The 23984-nt window shown below is 45.6% G+C and overlaps 1 protein-coding gene across 1 annotated transcript in view; it reads right to left on the bottom strand.

Annotated features, from left to right (window-relative positions):
* Positions 1-2038: 2038 nt before the first annotated feature.
* TTC9 (tetratricopeptide repeat domain 9) overlaps positions 2039-23984 on the bottom strand; it is a 33260-nt gene continuing 11314 nt past the window's right edge. The window contains exons 2-3 of the mRNA XM_025393058.1: positions 7007-7189; positions 2039-3681 (exon numbers count right to left, since the gene is read on the bottom strand). Coding sequence (XP_025248843.1) covers positions 3602-3681; positions 7007-7189 — 263 coding nt within the window. The 3' untranslated portion in view covers positions 2039-3601. The remainder of the gene's footprint in view (positions 3682-7006; positions 7190-23984) is intronic.

Here is a 23984-nt window from a genome sequence, read left to right as displayed (position 1 = left end):
ATGTTCATGATATTATTAAGTGAAGGAATAGAAGGAACAAAAAACAAAAAGTGTCCAATATGCTGCCATTTGTGTGTGATAAAAGAATATATACATATGTTTGACAATGTGTAAGCATCTCCAGAAGGATGTAAAATAAATTAGAGGGAAACCAGATGCTGGCAGACAGGGTAGGGAGAAGATTTACTTCCGACTACAGAGCAGTTTGTACTTTTTGAATCTTGTGTCTGTGTATGTATTACATATTCTAAAATATAAATACACATTTGAAAAGTTATTAAAGAGTATATTCAGTGTGATCCAGTTTTTGTTTAAAAAAACCCACAACTGTGCGTGTGCATGTGTACATTTACACCAAAAAGAACTAAAAGGTATATTCAAAAGAACACACATTTGTCTTGGGTGGTAAGCTTATGGATTGGATTTTGTCCTTTTTTCCCCTAAAACTTCTACAATACACACATGATGCTTTCACAATAATTAAAAAGCATTAGTTTTTCCCCCAAAGAGTCCATCGCAAAAGTCCAGGCAGGGGATGACAGTGCAGGTCAGATGCATGATTAGTACTCCAGTTATATAGGTCAGCAGTGACATCCACAAAGTATGGAATTAAATCACAGTTCTTGTTTTGGGGAGGGATGAGGAGAAGGAAGCTGAAGATTTGGTAGGGAGAATGAACCTGGTTTTGTGCTCTAAAGCCTTTGTTGGACAAATGCACAGAAAATTCAGCCCTGTCACCCCAAACATCAACCAATACCTCAGGTAGCTTTTTTTCTTTGGGATTATTTAACTTCGGGTCACAGTGAATGGAGTTCCAATAAGCCTGTATATCTAAGTTAACCAAATAAGCAGATGACCTGGACGCTTGTTCTATGAGGTTCTGAGAGGCTGTCCTCATTTCGTTCTGGTTTTTGATCTTTCTACATGGGATGGCTACAATCATATCCCCAACTGTCCAGCCCTGCCCCAGCACACTCATGTAAACAAGACCTCTCTCCTGTCTCTGCATGGGGAATAATTACTCAGAGTCCTTCCTGACGCATAAAGACCAAGGGAAGACCCTGGCAGTTTGAACTGGTTCTCCGGGTGACCTCTGCCCTTCTCTTCATCCTTCAGATCCTAACAAACTATCTGCCAAATCACAAACGTTCTAAGTTGGAGGCTTGGGAATGGGGGTGGGGGTCGGGGGGTTTGAACACATGCCCGTGTGGGGCCATAGGGTAGTTTTGGGTTAGGGTCATATAAAGCCAGCTAGGAGGAAGAGGAAAGACAGCCTAACATAGTAGGGATTGGGGAGAATGTGGCAGCTGAAACAGCTTCTTCCTTTTCCTCTTCTCCAGAGAGTGAGCTCTAGGTGAGTAATGGCAGGGCCCTCAATATTTCCAGCACCTTCCCCATACCCCCATTGAAAGCCTTTGGGGAACTATGTGAATATAACTTACGCTGCTCTCTTCTGGGCCCCTGGGCTGTGATTGGATTCTGCTGTGGTGGGGCATCTGCTTATATAATTAACCCATATTTAACTTTGTGTTTCCTTTCAGTCTCAGTTGTGACCCTTTCCCAATGCTGGGGATGGGTGATGAATGCTAGAGGAGTTGTTGGGATACATGCTGGCACCATCAGTAAGTAGAATGAGCAATATATAGACATAACTACTGGACCTCAGCTGCCTTTTTCTGACCTGTCACTGCTCTGACCACTAGGGATTCTGGCCTCTGGTCTTTTTGGGCCCTTGAGTAAATACATGAGAAAGCCATGTACTATCACTGACATCATGAACACTTTTCAGGTTAATACATATAGTCCTGTTCTCAAATGGTTATAATTGCCCAATATTATACTTATAGAGAGGCAACTAAGTATAGCATAGATACCAGCCAGAGCTCTGGAGTCAGGCAGGTCTGGTTCAAATCCTAGCTATGCCACTAAAGGCCATGCAACCTTGGGATAATTAATTTTTCTGGTTTTCAATATTCTTACCCATCAAACGGGAACAGTATCCCAGAGTAACTGCATGAAAGAAATGAGATTATACATGTAAAGATCTGAAGATAATGCATTTAATAAATCCTAACTATTCACATTATTGCATCTGTATATATTTTAATTTTGTACAACATTGTCTTTTTCACTAGTCACACGAAAAATACATGAAAGTGCTCTGGTAATTTTAAAGCATTATATAAATTAAAGGTGTCATTGGTAATAATCTCATATGTATTTCTTAACCCTTCCATTTCCTTGAAGACTGAGACTACATCCCATGTCCCACAGCACATTGCACAATGACGGGCAAACAATACGCCCTCAGTAAGTCTTTCTTGTTTGACCGAAGCAACATGGCTTAGCATAATGAGCACAGACATCAGGAGACTAGGCTGGGATGAAATTAGTTTAAGGCAGGAGAGCCAGTCTGCAGTCATAATTTATTCATTCAACAAGTATTTGTTGAACACATTCTATGTGCTAGATATTGAGTTCGAATAATTTCATCAAAAGAAGATTGTACAAGTTCTGACAAAGCCAAGCCCCTGGGCGGTCTCCACAATCCCAGCCCACTCTTAAAAGCACAAAGGCTGCAGCCACCATTGTCTGCCACTGGACAAATGGCCAATTGCTTTGGGGGAAGCCCCATCCTGCCTGGCTGTAAGTAGCTCTGACTGAGGGTTGGAGGAAGGAGTAAAAGTGAGGGAGCGGGCTGCTTACAGAACTGACAAGAACTACTATCTGTTAATTTATTTTTATTTACACTGAATCAGTCCACAGTTCATTCCCCTAGTCTATATGATGCTCTTTCCCCTGGTCATCATCTTTCCCTCCCTGTCACCTACACAGTCACCCTGTCCCAAACCTTGGCCCGCTTCATCCTGCCCTTCTGCGGTCACAGCTGCCCGCTGGGTGGGAGTCTGGGGGAATGGTATGTGTGGTCACCAGAGGGCACTGAGTGGGCTTCAGTGGCATGTGAATCCTGGCAGAGTCTCGGATCCCTGATGGGGAGAGGAGAAAGCACAAGCCAAGACAACGAGTTGGGGAAGGAGGCAGGGGCTAAGGTGACTGGTTGGGGGTGAGGGGTGGGAACTCCAGTGTACACATTCACAGTCTCTATGTCGGCTTCACCAGTGCTTCTGCTGTTTGTCTCGTCCCTGGATTTCGAACAGTTGCCTTGAGATGCTCTGGCTCTGGTCTGTCAGGAAGGTGTGGAAGGATCCAGCCCATGGGCTGTGTGCCTGCTGCCTATGGGATGGTATACTTGCCAGGCTCCGCCTCTGTCAGAAGCACTGGCCAAAGTCAAAGCCACAACAGCATCCCAGCCCGCGAGACTCCTCTCCAGCTGTCCCAGCAGAAGCCGGGCCCCTCTCAGTCGCTGACCTGCCAGAGGAGAGGATGTCTCCAATGTCTGGGCGACCTACCGGATTCCAAATTTGCATCTCTCCTTCTTTTCACACTGGGAGGAGACAAAGAGTTGGGGTGCAACAGGAGGAAAAACGGGGAGCCAGAAGAAGTGGGGAGAAAGGGACAGAACCCAGGACAGGGCTCTCCACCAGGGGGTGTCTGGAAGTCCCCGGTGAGGCGTGGGCGCAGCTCTGGAGCTGCTTCCTGGTTACATGGCTTCTTTCTCTCTCTGGGAGCATCGGCTGAGCTTCATCTCCGTCAGCTGGATATACCGAATCACGTTGGTGTCTGTGAGGAGAGAATAAACCTTAGGGAACACCAGGTGAGGGCAACTATCACATTTACACAGAATCAGCAAAGGCTGTGTCTGCAGACAACCAGCAGGCCAGGCTCACCCAACCAAGGTCCCTTCCACCTATCCATGGTGGCTGAGAGGGCAACTAGGTGTTGGCCTTCTCCTTCACTGCCTCCCCTTAGCAAATGTGGACAGGTTGGCATGACCCAGGGGACATGAGAGAGGATGGGTGGGAGAGGAGAGATAATTTCTCTCCTTCTTTCTATGCAGCAGCATATCCCAGTGGTTTGCCAGCCAGCGCAGTTAGTTTAGTGAGACCCCAGTTGGAGTTTAACAGCAGGCAAGTTGCCACCTTCTCTGAGCCTCCTGTCCCATCTGCAAGAAGCAACCTCCACTTTTTTTTTTTTTTTCTTTTTCTGAGATGGAGCCTCGGTCTGTCGCCCAGGCTGGAGTGGAGTGGCACAGTCTTGGTTTGCTGCAACCTCCACCTCTCAAGTTCAAACAATTCTCCTGCCTCAGCCTCATGAGTAGCTGGGATTACAGACACATGCCACTGTGCCCCGCTAATTCTTGTATTTTTAGTAGAGACGGGGTTTCATCATATTGGCCAGGATGGTCTTGAACTTCAGGTGATCTGCCTACCTTGGCCTCCCAAAAGTGCTGGGATCACAGGCATGAGCCACCGTGCCCAGCCAACAAGCTCCATTTTTGAATGCCAACCTTGTGCCAGGTTTCTAACCTTCATGATCTCATGTAATCCCCACTACAATCCCGCAAGGTATGTATCCTCCTCCTCACTGTGACAAAATGGAATAGGGATCTTGAGAGATTAAGTCAGATGCCCAAGGAGACACATAGTAAATTGTGTGTCTGGCTGCAAAGCCTGCCTCTCCTGAGGACTGTAATACCTGCCTCATGATATTGCTCTGAAGCCCAAAATAGGTAAGTCTAAAAGTGCTTAAAACAATGATCAATAAATATTAATCTAATGTAATTTTTTTTTAAGCTTGAAGAGTTTAAAATGACTTTGCTTCATTGTCTTATTTTTGTCCTTATAAGTAGGGTCAGATGACCACCTCACCAAAACAGGGGCATTTCTTCTCAGTTCCTGTTATTAGTGAGGAGGGCACGGCATGGAACAACTGCTAAGTTACACACACCAGAACATAAGAGTGACGGGGTGCCTGGAATAGTTACTTCTGGAAGTAAAAATGAATACTATATCATGCTAAAAAATGCCAGGCGTATCCTCCAGAACAGTGCTGGCAGATAGCGGTGCTCCAGAAAATTCTGTTGAATGAGTCCAATGCTTAGTGTTCAAGCTGCTTACAGTTGGTGGAACACAATTTATATACAGAAAATAAATCAACAACAAGGTGTTCTTTAAAAAGATTTAAAAAAAGTATACATTTAGACATTTGTAAATTGATCCTAAAGTTCTTTAAAAACTTTTGAAAGGAGGATTGTATTAAAAAAAAAAAAAAAAAAAAAAAGGCTGGGTGTGGTGGTTCATGCCTATAATCCCAGCACTTTAGGAGGCTGAGGCAGAAGGATTGCTTGAGCCCAGGAGTTCAAGACCAGCCCTGGCAACATAGCAAGACTTCGCCTATACAAAAAATAAAAAACATTAGCCAGGTATGGTGGTGCATGCCTGTAGTCCCAGCTATTGGGGAGGCTGAGGTGGGAGGATCATTTGAGCCCAAGAGGTGGAGGTTGTAGTGAGCTGAGATCATACCACTGCACTCCAGCCTGGGTGACAGAGCGAGACTCTGTCTGAAAAAAAGAAAAATTAATCATATAAACAACAACAATAGCAACATCTAGTCAAGGTTGTTGTTTAAATGTTACTTCCTCAGAGAGGTTCTTTCTGACCACTTGGTCTAAAATAGCTCCCCACCTTTACTCTTTTTTTTTTTTTTTGAGACAGAGTCTCGCTCTGTCACCCAGGCTGGAGTGCAGTGGCACGATCTTGGCTCACTGCAACCTCCACCTCCTGGGTTCAAGTGATTCTTCTGCCTCAGACTCCTGAGTAGTTGGGACCACAGGCGCGTGCCACCATGCCCAGCTAATTTTTTGCATTTTTAGTAGAGACAGGATTTCACCATGTTAGCCAGGATGGTCTCGATCTCCTGACCTCCTGATCCACCCACCTCAGCCTCCCAAAGTGCTGGGGATTACAGGCGTGAGCCACCGCACCCGGCCTTACTCTTTATTTTTTTTTTAGACAGGGTCTTGCTGTCGCCCAGGCTGGAGTACAGTGGTGCCATCTTGGCTCACTGTAGCCTCCGCCTTCCAGGCTCAGGTGATCCTTCTGCCTCAGCCTCCCAAGTAGTTGGAATTACAGGTGGCCACCACCACACCCAGCTAATTTTTGTATTTTTAGTAGAGACGGGGTTTCATCATGTTGGTCAGACTGGTCTTGAATTTTGGAGCTCAAGCGATCCACCTGCCTCGGGTTCCCAAAGTGCTGGAATTATAGGCATAAGCCACCACACCCAGCCCTCTGTTTACTCTTGATCTCTTTATTCTGCTTTATTTTCTTCACAGCGTTTATTACTACTAAATAGTTCATTTGTTTACTGTCTGTTTGCTTGTTTACCGGTTGACTTCCAGTCATCCCTTGGTGGAGAGTCCCTCCCTGGGTTCTGTCCCCTCTCTACACTTTTTTTCCCACTTACCATAGACAGTGAGCCATTATAATGTAAGCTCTTTGAAGGCAACAACTTCCTTTGTTCACTACTATATACCTAGCAACATTGTACCCCCTCAATAAATATCTGTAGAATGAATGAATGAATGACTGGTAGATATGATCTAAGTGAATGGTATAGATTACACATGTCCTAAGGATTAGGATCTGACTGGAGGAGTCAGAGCATGCTTCCTGAAAGGTGCTGGGCTTAGCACCAAATTTGCCTGTTTGTATTCTGTGTCATCAACCAGACGTGAGCTCCTCATGGGTAGGGACCATGTCTTTTCATCTATTCCCTTGGTGCTCAGCACAAATCTTGGCACATAGTATGAATTCAATATATATTTGTTGAATAAGTGAAGAGAGCTGGATTCTGAGTTGAAAAAGATGATGAATTCTCTACTCTATTTGAAGAGAAGAGGTGCCCATGCTCCCTGGAACTCAAACCCTAGGCAAATGCATGGGCTGTGTGCTCCTCTTACTTACGTCTTATCATATATCTGATCCCTAATTTTGCCATCTCTGCCCCTGCCTGGCCCTCCTAGCCAAGAAAACTGCTGCAATGAGAAGGTTCCAGGAGCCACCAGAGCAGGGAGGAAGTAAGAAAACGGCTATTTCCGCCTTACCTGTTGGTTGTTGGGTCCTTGCTTCTTTCAGGTAGTAGAGTGCTTTGTCATAGTCCCCAAGGTGGTAGAAGGCCACACCAGACCGGTAAAGGGCCTTGAAGTTCTCCCCTTCCTTCTTCAAGACTTTGAGGCAATATTCCTTGACTCGTTCATAGTTTACCAGCTCAGCCTGGAGCAGGCAGGCTATGGAGGAAGGGAGGGAAAATGCCATCAGCACAACAGCGGCCGGCTCTGCATGTCTCCCTTGAGTTCCCTCTCTCCAGAGGTTTAGCAGGGTTGGGGTTTTCCACTGGGGTTTATGTCATGGGATTTGTCTTCCAATAATCCTAGGCTCCCCGACCAGTTTCATCACTAACAAGCCATGTTAACAAGCCTTGAGCAAGTCACTTAACCTTCTGTTATGGGTTGAATGATGCCCACCCTTCCACCATGAAAAGATATGTTGAAGTCCTAACCTGCAGTACCCAAGAATGTGACCTTATTTGGAGACAGGGTCTTCACAGAGGTGATCAAGTTGAGGTCATTAGAGCAGGGCCTAATTCAGTTGTTTGGGTGAGGGAGAAGGGACAAGATGGAGGAAGGTGAACAAGATGGAGCAGTCCCTGTTGTTTCCGGGTTTTTCATCACAGATATTCCCACGCCCGGGAAAAATTCCCAGGCCCGGGGGAAGAACCAAATCAACTGAGCATGTGCAGAGTGATGTCAAGCCCGGGACACCGAAATTCAAGAAGCCACTCCTACACACAGGCCCCAAACTCCTCCCCTTCCAGCTCCCAGGCATAAAAGTCTGCCGCGGGTAAGCGCCAGTGTGACTTCTTCGGCCCTGGCATTCATGGACTGGAGAACCTCACCCGAGAGCGCCGGCGCGACTTCCCTGGCCCTTTCCCGCGGACCAGTGAACCTCGCCTGAGAGTGCGTGCATATTTGCAAATAAAAGGGCTGCCACTTTCTTCGCTCGTTTTGGCCTTTATTGATATTTAGTCTTTGCATCTATTAATAATAGTAATAGAGAAACAAAACACCAGTGTGACTGGTGTCCTTATAAAAAGGGGAAATATGAACATAAAGACAGACACACACAGAGGAAAGACGAGGTGATAAAACATGGGGAGAAGATAGCCAAGGAATGCCTGAGGCTACCAGAACCTTGCAGAGAGGCATGGAACAGATTCTTCCTCACATCCCTCAGAATAACAACCCACCAGCACCTTGATCTTGGACTCCTAGCCCCTGGAAATGTGAGACCATACATTTCTGTTATCTCAAGTCACCCAGTTTGTGGGACTTTGTTATGGGCAGCCTTAGGAATAAGCTACCAGAGGCAATCATCATCATCTTCATCATCATCTTCGTCGTCGTCATCACCATCATGGCCAATATTTGTTGAGTGCTTACCTTGTAGAGATGCTGGTCTCATTGTTTTACATGTATTACTGATATATTCCTCAGAATACTCTGATGTGGGTACTATTATTGTTTCAGTTTTACAGGTGAGGAAGTTGAGGCCCAGAGAGCTCAAGAAATTTCCCAAGGTCACACAACGTGAAAGAGGCAAAGATGGGATTTAAACCGAAGCTGTCTGGCTCCAGAATCCAAGTCCTTCCTAATCTAGTTGGTGGAGGGATTATGTAAAATAATGGCTATAAAGTACTTAACGTGGGTTTGGCACATAGCAAGCATGAAAAAAATGTTAGTTAACATTCTTAGAATTCTTTTTAGCCTTGTACCAGTAACATCTGCCTCTGAATTCCCTCAAGTTCCCTTTCATATATATTTGTCTCTGCAGTTCCTGAGAAAAGGGGCTTTCTGGTAGGCTAGTGACCAGCTCATACAGGGCACATGTCTGGACATGAGAGACCTAGGTGTCCCAGGCAAGAGGAAGCTATGGCAGGCAGGTCTTATGGTAGAGAGCCCTCCCCATCCCACAAACAGCCATCTTTGAGTAAACTGTGTCCCTTTGAAGCTTTCTCTTACCAGCTCTGAGCCACAGGGAGCCACAGGGCTGGGACTAGGGTGATGACACGCCTGGAGGATGACTAAATAGCCTTGAAGAATGATTGAAATTTTGTACCCTAGGCACCTCCCTCTAATCCCAACCCTGCTGAGCCACCTCACCTCCATTTAACCACTCAAATATCTAGTAGGCATTGACCAAAGGCAAAGAATGTTGTATATTTGGAGGGATTACAAAAAAAAGAGACAGGAAAAAGGCACCTGTCTGCTTCTTCAAAGCACATAAAACCAGAGACTTAGGAGGCAAAACTGGTGCTTCTGTTCACAACCCGGCTGGGTGGCTGGGGGAAAATGCTGATGCTCTGTTCCTTCTTTGTGCCCAGACTTTTCCACACTGACAGAAGACACCTCAGGATAGAGACAAGTCACTGATTTCAATCGTCAGGGATCTAACTTCAGTCATTCTGACCCCTTAAGTAACTTCTCAGGTATCAGAATTGCTGAGATTTTTTTAAGAGACCAGACTTTTCTTTGAGCATTTAGGACCAAAAAAGTCCATTCTTTCACAGAATGAGGAGAAATACACAGACTCTCAATATGAAGGTATGAGAACCAGGAAGTGAAAGAGAATCAGCCCAGATCTAGAAACTGACCTGTCAGGTTTCACTGGCTGCAGGGCAGAAAGCCAAGTCAACAGAAGCAACAGGCTGCTAACCCCCTGAGGGCAGCTCCTGTTCACCCAGGACTACAATCTTCTGGTGCGCCAGGGGGTCCTTCTGATCAGCTGATGCTACAAGCCCCGCTCCCCTCTCCTCCCTCCATGGTGGGGTCTTAGGCCCTTCTGTTCCCTTCCTCACCCCCATGTTGTTGGAGCCTGTGCTGGTGCTTATACGGCTGTACAAAGAGAGAGAGGGGTTTCTGTACAAAGGTTCCTGGATGTGAACCTCAGTGAATGCTACTTGTGTGGACTTGGCTCCAGCACCTGCTCCCAGAGCTAAAAGCTGTCCTGTCCACAGCTTCCACACTCCCTGTCTGATGTCCTCTCTGATCAGGCCCAGCAGCCCTCTTCCTGTCCAGCCCTCCCTCTTCAAACAGACACTTCTGTTTGCTGACCCTGGCAGTCTAGGAAAAGGACCTTTTTTTTTTTTTTTTTTTTTTTCCGTTTTTTTTTTTTTTTTTTTTTTTTTTAAACAGTTTTTGAATGCATAAAATGGTGGTGACAGGGGGAGGGGAAGCAAAGAGGCCTGGAAATGGGGAAGGCTCCTCACTCCCACAAAGGGTCAAAGGAACCACAGCAATCAATTTTCGGCACTTATTTGGTAAAAACATTTCTAGGTCCCCTGCAGATCTGGTGGGAACTGGCATACCTGGCTGTGGACCAGGATTCAGACCTGGGGGGAGGCAGGGCTAGGCTGGTTATAGGGTGTGCAGCCTCAGCTGACACGAGAGGCAGGGCCCAGAAAGATGGAGAAATGGCTGGGCCAAGAAGTGGAATCTGGATAAGATGTTGGGATGCCAGGCCAGGACTCTTTTTTTTTTTTTTTTGAAATGGAGTCACGCTCTATCGCCTAGGCTGGAGTACAGTGGTTCGATCTCTGCTCACTGCAGCCTCTGCCTCCTGGGTTCAAGCAATTCTCCTGTCTCGGTCTCCCGAGTAGCTGGGACTACTACAGGTGCCCGCCACCATGCCTAGCTAATTTTTGTAGTTTTAGTAGAGACGGGGTTTGCCATATTGGTCAGGCTGGTCTCGAACTCCTGACCTCTGGTGATCTGCCTGCCTCAGCCTCCCAAATTGTTGGGATTATAGGCATGAGCCACTGCACCCGGCCCAGGCCAGGACTCTTAAGGGAATCCAGGGGTGGAGGGGGTGAGAGCCAGGCGGGAGGCTGGCCCCAGTGCTACCTCCAGGTGATTTTTAGGCACCTCTCTGCTTTTGGGTGGGTAGCTACTGGTACATCTAATAAGCCCATGGGATAGGTCAGATGGCATGACAGCAGGCACATGTGAGGGTGGAGGAAGTTAAGAAGAGGTGGACTGGCTGCCTCCTGATTGCTCCTTCCCCATCCCTGTAGCCATTAGCCAGGACCTGGCGTTGCAGTGGACCTCAGGATAAGTGGTATCACCCCACAGTGTGTTCTCCTCATGGTTATTAATCCCTTCTCTGGTGTCAGAGGTGCTAAATACTTCACATACACTATGTCTTTTTAATCCTCACATCAACTCCATGAAACAGGTTCTATTTTTATCCTTCTTTTATAGATGATGAAACTGAGTTCCAGAGAAATGAAGTAACTTGCTGAAGGTCACCCAGCTGGAAGGTGGTAGAATTAGGATATCAGCCCACTTCTGTCAGGCTTCCAAGACTGTGCACTTGACCTCTGGGGTGTCTGTGGGGCTGCATTTGAAGCCATCAGAAACCCACACAGCCCCTGGGGAGAAAGAGAGGTCATCTGTGGAAACCCCCTTCTGCTGTGTTCCAAAGCTAACAAGCAAAAATTGATGCCTAACTGCTGGGCACTGCGTGGGGCAGTGGGATCAGGTGATGAGCTGACATCCCCCCCACCCACCTGGGGCTAACAGATGGGCAGGGAGGGCAGAGGTCATATTATCTCAAATATTCACATGTGGGTTAAGTGCTATGAAGGACAAAGGTAGAGAAGGAGCATACCCAGGCAGGAGGGGCCTTACCTTGATCTAAGGTATAATGGGAGGCCTTCTTGGAAGAAGTGGTATTTTAGCTGGGATCTAAAGATTGGTTATTTCTCAGCCTCAGCACTATTGACATTTTGGACTAGATGATTTTTTTGTTACATGAGGATGTCTTGAGCCTTGCAGGATGCTTAGCAGCTCCCCTAGCGTCTTCTCACTACATGCCACTTGTGACAGCCAAAAAATGTCTCTGGAAATTTCCAAGTATTCCCTGGGTGGTGGGGTGGTGGTAAAATCACTCATGTTTGGGAATCACTGATCTGGGTGAAATTGAGACGTTTTCAAGGCAGAGCCCAGAGAAAGAGAGTGGGCGAGGGTGAATGGACTGTTTGAGAAAGTTTGGGAAGCCATGCCTGCAAGGCTGGAGCAGAGAACCAGAGGGAAGGGTGAAAGAGGTAAAGCTGGAAAAGAAAGAAACCAGGACACAGAGACCCTTCTGGTCCACGTAGAGGACCTGGGACTTCATTGTGAGGCAAGAGTGGATTTGGATGATGAAATGATGGTGACTCATGGGGCCAAAGTGAAGGCAGACAAGCAGGAAAAACGGATCAATGTAAGTGGCATCCAGGAGGTAGAAGTCACCAGTAGCAGGGAATTTCTGCAATATTTTCTCTCTACTGTCCACATTTGTGAGGTAGAGCCGTTCATCCGGGAGATCTTTATTGTCTTTTTGGATTTCCTGATTGTCGAGAAGTGTTTCTCCATGTTGTGGTGACCTGGTCTCTGTTTGAATTAAGGATTATTGTCTCACAGTCTCTGTACTCTGCCATTTGGCATGCATCAATATTTTAAAGAGCACTGAACTAGGAATCATAAGAGCGGGATTCTAGTTCCATTTTTGACACTAGCCAACATTACAAAAATTAGTTTCTCTTTCTGGGCATCTGCAAAATGATGGATCTAAATTTCACTAAATAATCTCTACCGTCCTTTCAGATCTAACAGCCTCTGAATACAAATGCTTGCCACTTAACAGAAGGACAAAATAGTTTCACTGGTTACTCTTCAAAAGGATTTCCATTCTCCCTATTAATCAAGGTCAGGTATCTTCATCAGAACTGGTAAAGCAGTGATCAAGAGGGCTTCTGTAAGACAACAATTACATCCTGCTGTGTGGATTTTTTTTTTTGGCATAGAGATTGGATTATGTTCTGATGTGAGTCTTCCCAAGTCATGGCACTGGAGTGAGATCTTCCCCGAAGGGGGTAAACTTCCCCACTGTCAGTCATCCTGAGCACAGGAGGCTGAGTTGGAAAGGCAGGTTTTGGACTGACTGGCAAGGGAGCCTGGCCTGGACTCTGTGGATATACTTGGATTCAAAGATGCAGTCACTTGGCAGCAGAAGAGGTGCAGGGTGGAAGATGCATGGCGAAGGGTCTGGGCTTTCAGACAACCATATCTAGAGGCTCCATTGAAATAAGTGTTATTAACTTTCTGGCCTTTGGGTCTTTTGAAAAGGCTGAATAAATGCAGTGGCCTGGAATCAGTCAAATTGTGGAGAATGAAGACAAGCCTCTATCAAGGCATGGGAAGAAGTGCTGGAGGAGAAACAGCCTTCCTTGAGCCAAACGAAGTGACAGCAGAGGTGGCCAGTGCAACTTACAAGAGAAAGGCAAATCTGGGGGACAAGAATTGAAGCTGCAAATCTCCAACCACCCCTCCCAAGTACAGATTCCTCCTCCACTGCCAGCCTTAGGCGGTTGGGGTGTGATCTTATGAAAAAAATTGGCAGGCCTTCTGAGCCCCACAAAGGGGTCGTGGTTAGCAAATGTTAGAGAATCAGCTACTCAGAGAGCCCCCTGGCACACTCATGCACACAGATGGAAAATCCTAAGTGTGATGTTCCCCACAGCAACCACACTCAGACCTCAGGCTAAAGCATGTCGAGTTCTCCTCGCTCTGGCACCTGTTTTGTTTTTGTGTTTCCTGGTGCATGCAGGGCAAAATGCCACCCACTGGCATGAGATAAAGGGAAACCAGATGAAAGGAAGAACAAGTTCATGCAATCACTGGTTTTCTTCTTATAGCTGACTCACTATAGTTTGCTTTTACCTGCTGAACAGAAGGGAAACATGGGCTAAATGGAAGGAAGACCAGACCCATCTGGGGCTAGGAGGGAGGAGGAAGAACCCACTCTACAAGGCTGCCTCACTGTTTGGGGTTGCACTGTATCCATTTGCACAGGATACGTTACAGTCCTCACCCTCAGTACCTAAGAATGTCACTTTATTTGGAGATAGGGTCTTTGCAGAGACGATCAAGTTAAAATGAAATCGTTAGAATAAGCCCTAATCCAATATGACTAGTGTTCTTATAAAAAGGAGAAATTTGGACACAGAGACAGATACACAGAGTGGAAAGATGATGCGATAAGATCTAGGAAGACGGCTATCTACAAAGCCAGGGAGTGCCTGAGGCTACCAGAAGTTAGAAGAGAGACCTGGAACAGATTCTTCTTCACAGCCCTCAGAGGGAACCAACCCTGCCAACACCTTGAGTTTTGACTTCTAGCCTCTAAAATGACAAGACAATGAATTTCTGTTATTTTAAGCCACCCAGTGTGTGATATTACAGCAGCCTTAGGAAACTAATATACCTTGCTAGTCACTCCTTTGTGAGATGGGCCTCGGAAATGGCCATTGCATTCCTGGGGGAAAATTTTCCCAAAAGTTTGCCAAATTATTTGCTTTGCTTTCAAATTTATTTCAAGAAGCAATGGCATAGTAGTAAAATGGGAGAAGTCTAGGATCTGGACAGAGGTGATATTAAGAATACTGAATGACTGGTATAGACCAAACCGAATAGGCAAACAGTATTGTACCAGCTCTGGGCACCCTAGCTGAAGACCAATACTGGGTCTACAGATACAGTCCTGACCTGGAATCTGAGCTCTGCCACTCACTAGCACAGGCCTGAGGGCGAGTTATATGATCACCCTGGGTCTTATTCTTCCCATGTTAAATAGGAACTTTGTGGGAACTCCTATGATGAGGAAATGAGATAATTAATGCACATTATATGCTTCTCACAGTGCTGGGACAAAAATGGATTCTCAGAAATACTAGTTCTTTCGAAAGCCACTTATCAAATATGGTTTGCCCAGCAATGTGTACATGAATCGGATAAAATTTCCATCTTGAGTCCTATATACAATGTGTGGTACATACACAAAGCTACAGCATAATTTAAAGTAGATTTTCTATCTTCTGTAGATAATCTAAAGTAGATTTTCACCCACTACCCACAAGGGCAGACAGGTGTCAGATGGCCAAGTCCTAGAGCTGGAAATCTGCACATGTGCGCAAATAATCGTTCTCTGTCAACTTGTGACATTTGGATACATCTCATCTTAGCAATTTGAAATATTCCCCCTGGAGAATAAGAACCCTGGCCAAGGAGATGGGGAAACATAAATCATTTGGGACGGTGACTTAGAGGGTCTTGCTTCAGAGGACATGGAGTATGTGCAGTGAAATTTTTACTCCCTGACACCCCATATCTAAGACTACAATGACCCACCCAATTTCACCTTTCTATGAAAGTGATGATTTTCTCTTCTGCATACACAAACGCATGCATTTGCAGTTCTGAAAATGACTTTCTTTAGTTTGAGTAGGTGTTTGGGGAAAAAAAAGACTCTCTCTTTTTAAAAAATTTATTATTTTGGTTTCATGGTCTAGGGTGTACATAAACCCACACCTGCACTGAATGTTTCTGAAATCTAGGTTTGATCTTTGGTTTTACTTACCAGGTTTCCTTCCAGAGGTGTATTTTCCGTTTTGGGGTGAGGTAAGTAAACGTAGAGAGCATTACAAAAGCAACTTTGCAGCCAGATAGAAGCTTGGAGGGAAAGAATGGAATGGGTTCCAGGCCTATTTTCATCTCTTACAGATTATAAACCCTCTGAGTCAATAGCTGGTTGTACCCTGCCCCCTCCATATCCCCAAGTTTCAGACACTAGTGCTGCCTGCTGCCTGCTGCCTGCCCTCAGCCCCTTCCCTTTCCATGAGTGGATTCCACAGTCATATCTGGCTGACAGCTTTCTGGATGGGGTGGGGGAAGGATCAAAAGTCTCTGGGCTCCCCTGCAGTCTTGATTGTTCAGGGGATCTTGGAGCTCTAAAAGCCAGCTGTGGCAGGAAGAATGAATAGAACCAGTTTCTGACTCTATAGAGCATGACAGAGCCTATGAGATGACAGGGAAGTAGTAGTTTTAGCAGAGAAGTTACCGGACAGTTTTTGCGCCTCTGAGCTGGTTCCCTCAAGACCATGTCCAAGTCCCTGGGTTAAAACAGCCTACCTTTCAGGGTCTCAGTGTTGAAAATGGTAAAAATGAAGATAATTATTACTACCCACCTTTTCCTTGAAGGCCTGTTGGCAATAGGAAAACTGTGTTTCCCAAGTACCAGATCCTCACATGTGGAGAGCCTCAAATATGACTGTTTCTTAGAAAACTATTTAGGCTGGGCATGGTGGCTCATGCCTGTAATCCCAGCACTTTGGGAGGCCGAGGCAGGTGGACCACCTGAGGTCAGGAGTTTGAGACCAGCCTGGCCAACATGGCGAAAACTCATCTCTACTAAAAATACAAAATTAGCCAGGCATGGTGGAGTACACCTGTAATCCCAGCTACTTGGGAGGCTGTTGCAGTGAGCCAAGATTGCACTACTATTCATAAAGCTTATTTAACATAGAGATTCACAGATTCCAAGCCCAGCAACTCAGGTTCCGAAGGGCTTGGGTGGAGCCCAGTAATCTACATTTTTAGTAAGTCCCCAGTGAGCTCCTGCAGGTGAGCCTCCTCACCTACTGAGGTTGTACTGACATTTTAGCATTTGAGGTATGTGTTTCTTAAGAACCATACAGTTGGTTAAACCATAAGAGTCCAGGACAGCCATGGGGAGCTCTAGGACTACCCACAAGGGCAGACAGGTGTCAGATGGCCAAGTCCTAGAGCTGGAAATCTGCACATGTGGGCAAATAATTGTTCTCCGTTACGCTGTCAACTTGTGACATTTGGATACTTCTCTTCTTAGCGTTTTGAAATATTCCCCTGGAGAATAAGAACCCTGGCCAAGGAGATGGGGAAAAGGAGCCAAAGGATGAGGTGCTCCATGATGCACTAAAGAGAATCTGGCCCTGCATCCGTGGATAGTATCCATCCATCGTCCCAGAAGGAGAATAAGAGAAAGAGCAGGTCATGTTTATTAAGCATGAATGGGGCAGGCACTGCTCTAAGCATTAACTCGTTTAATCTTGACAGCAATCTATACTAGATTCTACTATTTTGCCCATTTTTTCAGATAGAAAAATAGAGGCCCTAGGAAGTTAAGTCACTTGCCCACAGTCACAATGCTAGTAAGTGTCAGAGCCAGGATTTGAATTTAGGCCATCTGGCACCTGAGACTGTGCTTTTAACCATTACACACACTGCCCTCCTAGGATGCTTACTTGCCTGTAATGATTCTAACTCAGTTCCTTCATTAGACATATTTGAGGCATGGGTATTGCTTCCTGTAGGGCTTAAGTGTGAGACCCTAATTGTGCCAAACTGTTCTCACTTTATATGTAAATACTTCTTATCCGGAAACTTCCTATATAACCCTCCAGAACCTTCTCTCCCACTAGTTCCTTTACATTCAGAGAGAAAAACAAAAAACAAGCAAACAAAACCAAGTGCAAAGTTTCCCCTCCTCCTGCTGTGGCTGCTTTTTTTTTTTTCCTAAGTTCTAAAACCGCCAGCATCTCCAATTCCATTGAGAGTCTACTGTTATCCTAATAGGGCTGACATGACACGTTTCTAGTTTCTTCCTGAAACAACACCTGTCTTTGCTTAGCTACGGCTTGCAAAGCTAACCCCCCAATTATTATTTTTTACTTGAAACTTTTATTATGATAAACATAGATCCACCTACCATTGTAAGAAATACTACAAAGGGACTTCCTATACCCTTTACCCATTTTCCCTTAGTGGTAATATCTTGTAAAATGATAGTACAACATATTGGCTATGATATTGACACTGATAGAATCCACAGATCTTATTCAGATTTCCTTATCTTTACTTGTACTCAGTGCGTGTGTATGTGTGTGTTTAGTTATATACAATTTTATCGTGTGTAGGTTCCTCTATCCTCATCTCCCTCCTGTCCCACCACCTCCTCTTTAGCCCCTGACAACTGCTATCCTGTTCTCTACTTCTAAAATTTTGTCATTTTGAAAATATTATATAAATGGAATCACATAGCATGAAATCCTTTGGAAGGGGCTTTTTACCCTCAGCATAATTTCCTTGCAATGCATCCAAGCTGTTGCATGCACCAATAGTTCATCCTTTTTAATTGCTCTGTAGTATTCCGTGGTATGGATGTACTACAGTTTGTTTACCCATTCATCTGTTGAAAGATGTCTACGCTGTTTCCAGTATTTGGTTATTATGAATAAAGTTGACAGGAAGAGTCAGGTATAGCTTTTATTTCTCTAAGATAAGGGCTCAAGCGTGCAATTCCTGGATCATAAGAGAAAGAATTCCATTTCTTATCATCAACTATGATGTTGGCTTCAGTTTTTTTTATAGGTGCTTTTAACTGAGATCAGGCAATTTTGCTCTAATTTGCTAAGAAATTATTATTTTTTAAATATCTGTGAATTACAGCACATCCTTGCCTAATGGTAATGCTTTGCAGAACCTGTTAGGCAGTCTTTCTAATGAAGTCAGATCTACAGGTACAATAATCAAACGTGCCCTTTAGTTTTACAAAGAATAAAATTATTTTTCATAGCCACATTCTCAAATCAGGATCATTACAGTTGTTTATGAAATGTGTCTCCCTTGCTCTTTCAGACAAGCATCTCTAGAACATCTTTAAATTCTCACACAGCACCTCTCACAGTGGTTATGCTCAATTGGCAGCAAGACCTAACATATATATGGTGTTTTACAACTCATTTAACCTTCATAGAGACTCTGAGAAATAGCTATTATTAGCTCTGCTTCCAGGAGCTGAGGCTTAGGGAAGTTAAGTGACTTGCTGAGCCCACTCAGCTCTTACAGGGAAAGAGCTAGTGTTACTTAACCCCAAATCCCATATTGGTTCCAATCCAACAGAGCTGGTGGTAATGGTGGAAACTCGGATTGGCTGATCTCTGAAGGTCTTTATCAAGTCTGAGGACTGAGAAGGCTGGCTCAGAGAGTTAGCACCCTCCGAGTTCCCGTTTCTTTCTTTCTTTGTTTGAGATGAGTCTCGCTCTGTCGCCCAAGCTGGAATGCAGTGGCCCCATCTCGGCTCACTGTAACCTCTGCCTCCTGGGTTCAAGCGATTCTCCTGCCTCAGCCTCCCAAGTAGCTGGGATTACAGGCGCCCGCCACCAGACCTGGCTAATTTTTGTATTTTTAGTAGAGATGGGGTTTCACCATGTTTACCAGGCTGGTCTCGAACTCCTGACCTCAGGTGATCCGCCCGCCTCAGCCTTCCAAAGTGCTGGGATTACAGGCGTGAGCCACCACATCAGGCCCACAAGTGGCCGTTTCTTTGTTCACTCCAATACCTGTTTCTCCTGCCTGCTGCCCAGAGAGTCTCCCACTACTGCTGCTGCTATTTCCACTGCCGGGAGATGTTTGGCTTTATCTGGCCAAACATTCCATTCACATTAATTTCTGACCTCCCACTTTTCCAATCTAGTATGTGCTCGCACTAGATTCAAACAAACACTGTCAAGTGTGTCTTTTGCTTTCTTTGTTTTAGCAAAGAAGAGAGATCTCTCCTTTTCATCATAACCAAGCTGCTCCCTTGAATCCCTCTGATTCTTCACATGGATGCCCCACCTTTGGGATCGCTACCAGAGCTGCTGCTTCCCACACATCATCACTACACAATTTTGGGTAGGCACTCTTAGTAAACTGAGTCAACAAGGATTCACTCATCATGGCCTGTGCCCAGGGCTTCATAAGGAAAATGGAAAGCATTCAAGAGATATTGATATCTTCAAGGAGTTTATATTCTTTTTAATTACCCTCTGTTGGCAAAAATAGCTGTCAAAGTGGCAGGTGAAAGAGTTAGATGGAAAGTCAGTATAAAATCCTATAAGCTGAAAGCTTACATTGACAGTCCTTTAAAGCATATTGGAATCCACCCAAAGGAGTTGTAATGCCAAAGCTTAAGGTCAGCTCAGACCTTTGGCACCAATCTGGGTGCTATGGCAGAACACTTAGAAGTTATCTCACCTGTGGCCCCTTACTCTCACTCTTTTTTTTTTTTTTTTTTTTTTTTTTTTTTGAGACAGAGTCTTGCTCTGTCGCCCAGGCTGGAGTGCAGTGGCCGGATCTCAGCTCACTGCAAGCTCCGTCTCCCGGATTTACGCCATTCTCCTGCCTCAGCCTCCCGAGTAGCTGGGACTACAGGCGCCCGCCACCTCGCCCGGCTAGTTTTTCGTATTTTTTAGTAGAGACGGGGTTTCACCGTGTTAGCCAGGATGGTCTCGATCTCCTGACCTCGTGATCCGCCCGTCTCGGCCTCCCAAAGTGCTGGGATTACAGGCTTGAGCCACCGCGCCCAGCCGACTCTCACTCTTGACTTTGGTGTGGTAGACAGAGAGGGAGAAGGCAGAGGTGAAAAGTTGGTAGGACAGAGATGTTGTTTGCTGGAATCTTCATTAACACCCCTTCCTCAGTCTGGAAGTGGGACTTTGGAGGGGCCAGACTGGCCATTTGGAATGTGAGGATGAGTATATTCCCAGAAATATTCAGAAGAAACCCATCACCCTATATTATCTTTTCCTTCTCAGCTCCGGCCAAGTACACATGTCACATTCATTGGCAGAAACTCTAAGCCAGGATGAGGGAAGACCTTAGAAGCCAAGGTTCTATCCTGTTCTCTTTTTGGACATTAAAGAATGTCCCCCCCGTTTCAATCCCCTCTCCTGCCCCAGAGACGTGTCCCCTGTTCCTATTGCCTCTCCCACCCTCCTTCCCTCATGTCCTCAGATGTGTCTGGGGATAGGATAATTAACAGGCACATGTATAGCGGAAAGAGCACTTCTGTGGCAGCATTGTGTTGTAATCACAGAATGCTGGAAATAACCTAAGTATCCATCAGTAGATTAGTTAAATAAATAATGGGACATTGGTGCAATGGAACATTACACAGCCATTACAGTCATGCTATGGAACACTGAAAAATATTTTCAATGAAAACACTGGTGGAAAAAAATGAAGGTTGCTAAAGTTTGTACAGTATAAACCTGAATGTTGTGAAAAATAAATGTGTGTGTGTGTGTGTGTGTATCAGAGTGAAGAATTAGTTTTTCTTTTAAACGTTCTATTCCTTCTGTATGGGTGAAGAATTTATAACATCTATAGCAGAGTTTCTCTAAGGGAAGAAATTCTCTTTTTGGAGGAGACTGGCTTCATCAACTGCTTCAGGTGGGGAAGGTGAAGCTTAGAGGTCAGTGGTAGGCACACACGTAGATGAAAAGATGCCCAAACTGCTTTGTCTATGAAATGAAGGGAATCTGAGAGTGGGGAAACCTAAGAAGCTGAGAAGGGCTGGAGGGGAGAAAGAGTCCAAGCAGCATGGCGGGGAGCTGGAACCTGCCAAAAAAGGTGAGTGGTTCATTCGAAATTCGTCTGATGGTCAAATGAGTTTTAGGAGGAAGAATTTCTAATATTCAATTTTTGAGATGTAAACTCCTTCTGTATCCCATAACCTTCAGTAAAGTCTAGCGAAATTATACATCTGGGTATAGTGGTGCCGTGGAATGTGAAAAGGAGGTAGCAGCAACCGGAAGTCGAGTGGCCCTTTGGTTGTCATGCAAACAGAGTGAGCACCATCCTGTGGGAGGGGAGGGGAGAAAAGACAGGAGGTCCCTGCAGTGGCCCCAGCCCACGTGAGAACAACCCCTTGTTTCCTAAATACACTGGGAAAGGTAGACCTGAAAGGGGTTGGCTGATGTTTGCTTTGCATATAAATGATCATACACCCACACAGAAGAAAAACGGCAAGGAAATAAACCAAAAGTTAAGTGTCGTCATCTTGGGGTGGTAAATGACTGAGTTTTATCTTCTTCTTTGTAATTTTTTTTTTTTTGAGATGGAGTCTTGCTCTGTTGCCCAAGTGATGCTGGAGAGCAGTGGCACAATCTCAGCTCACTGCAACCTCCGCCTCCCTGGTTCAGGCGAATCTCCTGTCTCAGCCTCCCCAGTAGCTAGGACTACAGGTGCACGCCACTGTGCCCGGCTAATTTTTGTATTTTTAGTAGAGACAGGGTTTCACCATGTTGGCCAGGCCGTTCTCAAACACCCAACCTCAGGGGATCCACCCACTTCGGCCTCCCAAAGTGCTGGGATTATAGGTGGGAGCCACTGCGCCTGGGCTTCTTCTTTGTAATTTCTTATACATTTCAAGGCTAAATTAAATTTAGCCTAAAGCTGCCTCCTTACATATTCTAAGTTTGGCCTAAAGGTTTCTTTGTACATAATGAACCATAGTGAACTGAAAACTAGCTGGATGTGTAAACAGTCTGCAACCTACTCTTATGTCAATCAACTGAGTTTTAGCCAATCAAAGGCAACCAACTGTTCAAACTGAGTTCAAATAAGGCAAATGCAGAGCTGTTAAGTATCAGCTGTTTCTGCACCTCGCTTCCACTTTTTTGTACGGTGGCTTTCCTTTTTCTGTTTCGTAAATCTTCTTCCACCATGTGGCTGCACTGAAGTCTCTCTGAGCCTATTTGGGCTTGGGAGGCTGCCCGATTCACGAGTCATTCTTTGCTCAATTAAACACTGCTAAATTTAAGTTGTCTAAGGTTTTTCTTTTAGTATCAATAACTTCTGCAACTATGATGCTTTACTTTTGTAATTAGAAAATTTTTTTTCTTTTTCTTTTTCTTCTTTTTTTTTTTTTTTAAGACAGAGCCTCGCTGTCACCCAGGCTGGAATGCAGTAGTACGCTCTTGGCTCACTGCAACCTCTGCCTCCTGGGTTCAAGCGACTCTTCTGCCTCAGCCTCCTGAATAGCTGGGACTACAAGCATACACCACCACGCCCGGCTAATTTTTGTATTTTTAGCAGAGACAGGGTTCCACCATGTTGGCCAGGCCAGTCTCAAACTCCTGACCTGAGGTGATTCACCCGCTTTGGCCTCCCAAACTGCTGGGATTATAGGCATGAGCCACCACTCCCGGGCAGAAACTATATTTAAAAAGTCACCACTGACCATTATCATCCCTTCAGAGAGAGCTGGGGAATGAGGGGAAGAGGAACTTGGGAGGAGAGGTGTGAAAAGGGATTCAGAAGGGTTTCCTAGGCAGAAAGCACTGCCTCTTCATGGGACACTGTCCTGGGGATGGTTAGGGTCATGAGGGACCCTGGGTGTTGTGGTGGAGGAGCAGCTGTGAGCGGGTCCAAGGGAAACACCTGCTGGTGCTCTCACTCCCAAGATGCCTGATTAAGCTAAGGACTTTCTTCATCCTACCCCAATAAGGAGGCTCAGTAAGCTGGCATCTGCCTGATGCACAAGAGGGTAGGGCAGGCCCGAGGCTGCCAGCCCCATGGCTTCTCTCTCAGATGTCTCCTTCTCCGACGAGCCTCTGCCATCCTCTGTTTCTCTTCCCACCAGAAAGCTTTCTTGCTTGTTAAGCTCCCCTGGGGACTCAAATGATCACAGCGTGTATCTTCTCTTCCTGGCAGGCAAATCCTTATTTTCCGCTGTCAGATTCTCAACTGGTCTGACTTGTGAGAGTGCCTGAAGTTCTTTCCCTGCTGTTTCGTTTCAAAGACAGGGTCAGGGGGAACCCTGGGGCAAAGTGTGAAAAGTGGCAGGGAACAGGCACTTTCTAACTGAGCCTTATTCACTTGGAGAATCTCAGGCTGGAGATAATGTGTGCCTAGAACCCAGAGTTTCTAAGTGTTTCTTAGACTGACCCAAATCCTGAGAAGCTGGAAGGGGCATGGACCCCTGACCCAAGGGCTCTTGGTCATGGTGGAACTCTGCGGTCTATCAACTAACTGATGAGTTACATGTTCACTCAGCCTCCCTAGACCAGGAGTACACCAGGCATGGTGGTGGGAAATGTCCACACCAAAGGCTGTTGGCTTATACCTTCTCACCTCCCCTCTCTCGCAGATACTTAGGGAGATGGCGCTCTTTCCCCTGGCCCCTGTTTTGCCCTCACCTTTCTGCTCACTTGCTTCCCATGTTTCCCCATAGCCTTCTTTGCTGCATTCTTTCCCCCCTCTTTCTCTATATTTTCCTCTGTCTTCATGCATAGTGGAGTAGGAGTTAGATTCAAATATTAACTAGCATCTATTAAGCATCTGT

Source organism: Theropithecus gelada, chromosome 7b, assembly GCF_003255815.1.
Source record: "Theropithecus gelada isolate Dixy chromosome 7b, Tgel_1.0, whole genome shotgun sequence".
NCBI lineage: Eukaryota > Metazoa > Chordata > Mammalia > Primates > Cercopithecidae > Theropithecus > Theropithecus gelada.
This window is presented reverse-complemented; position numbering and strand designations above follow the sequence as displayed.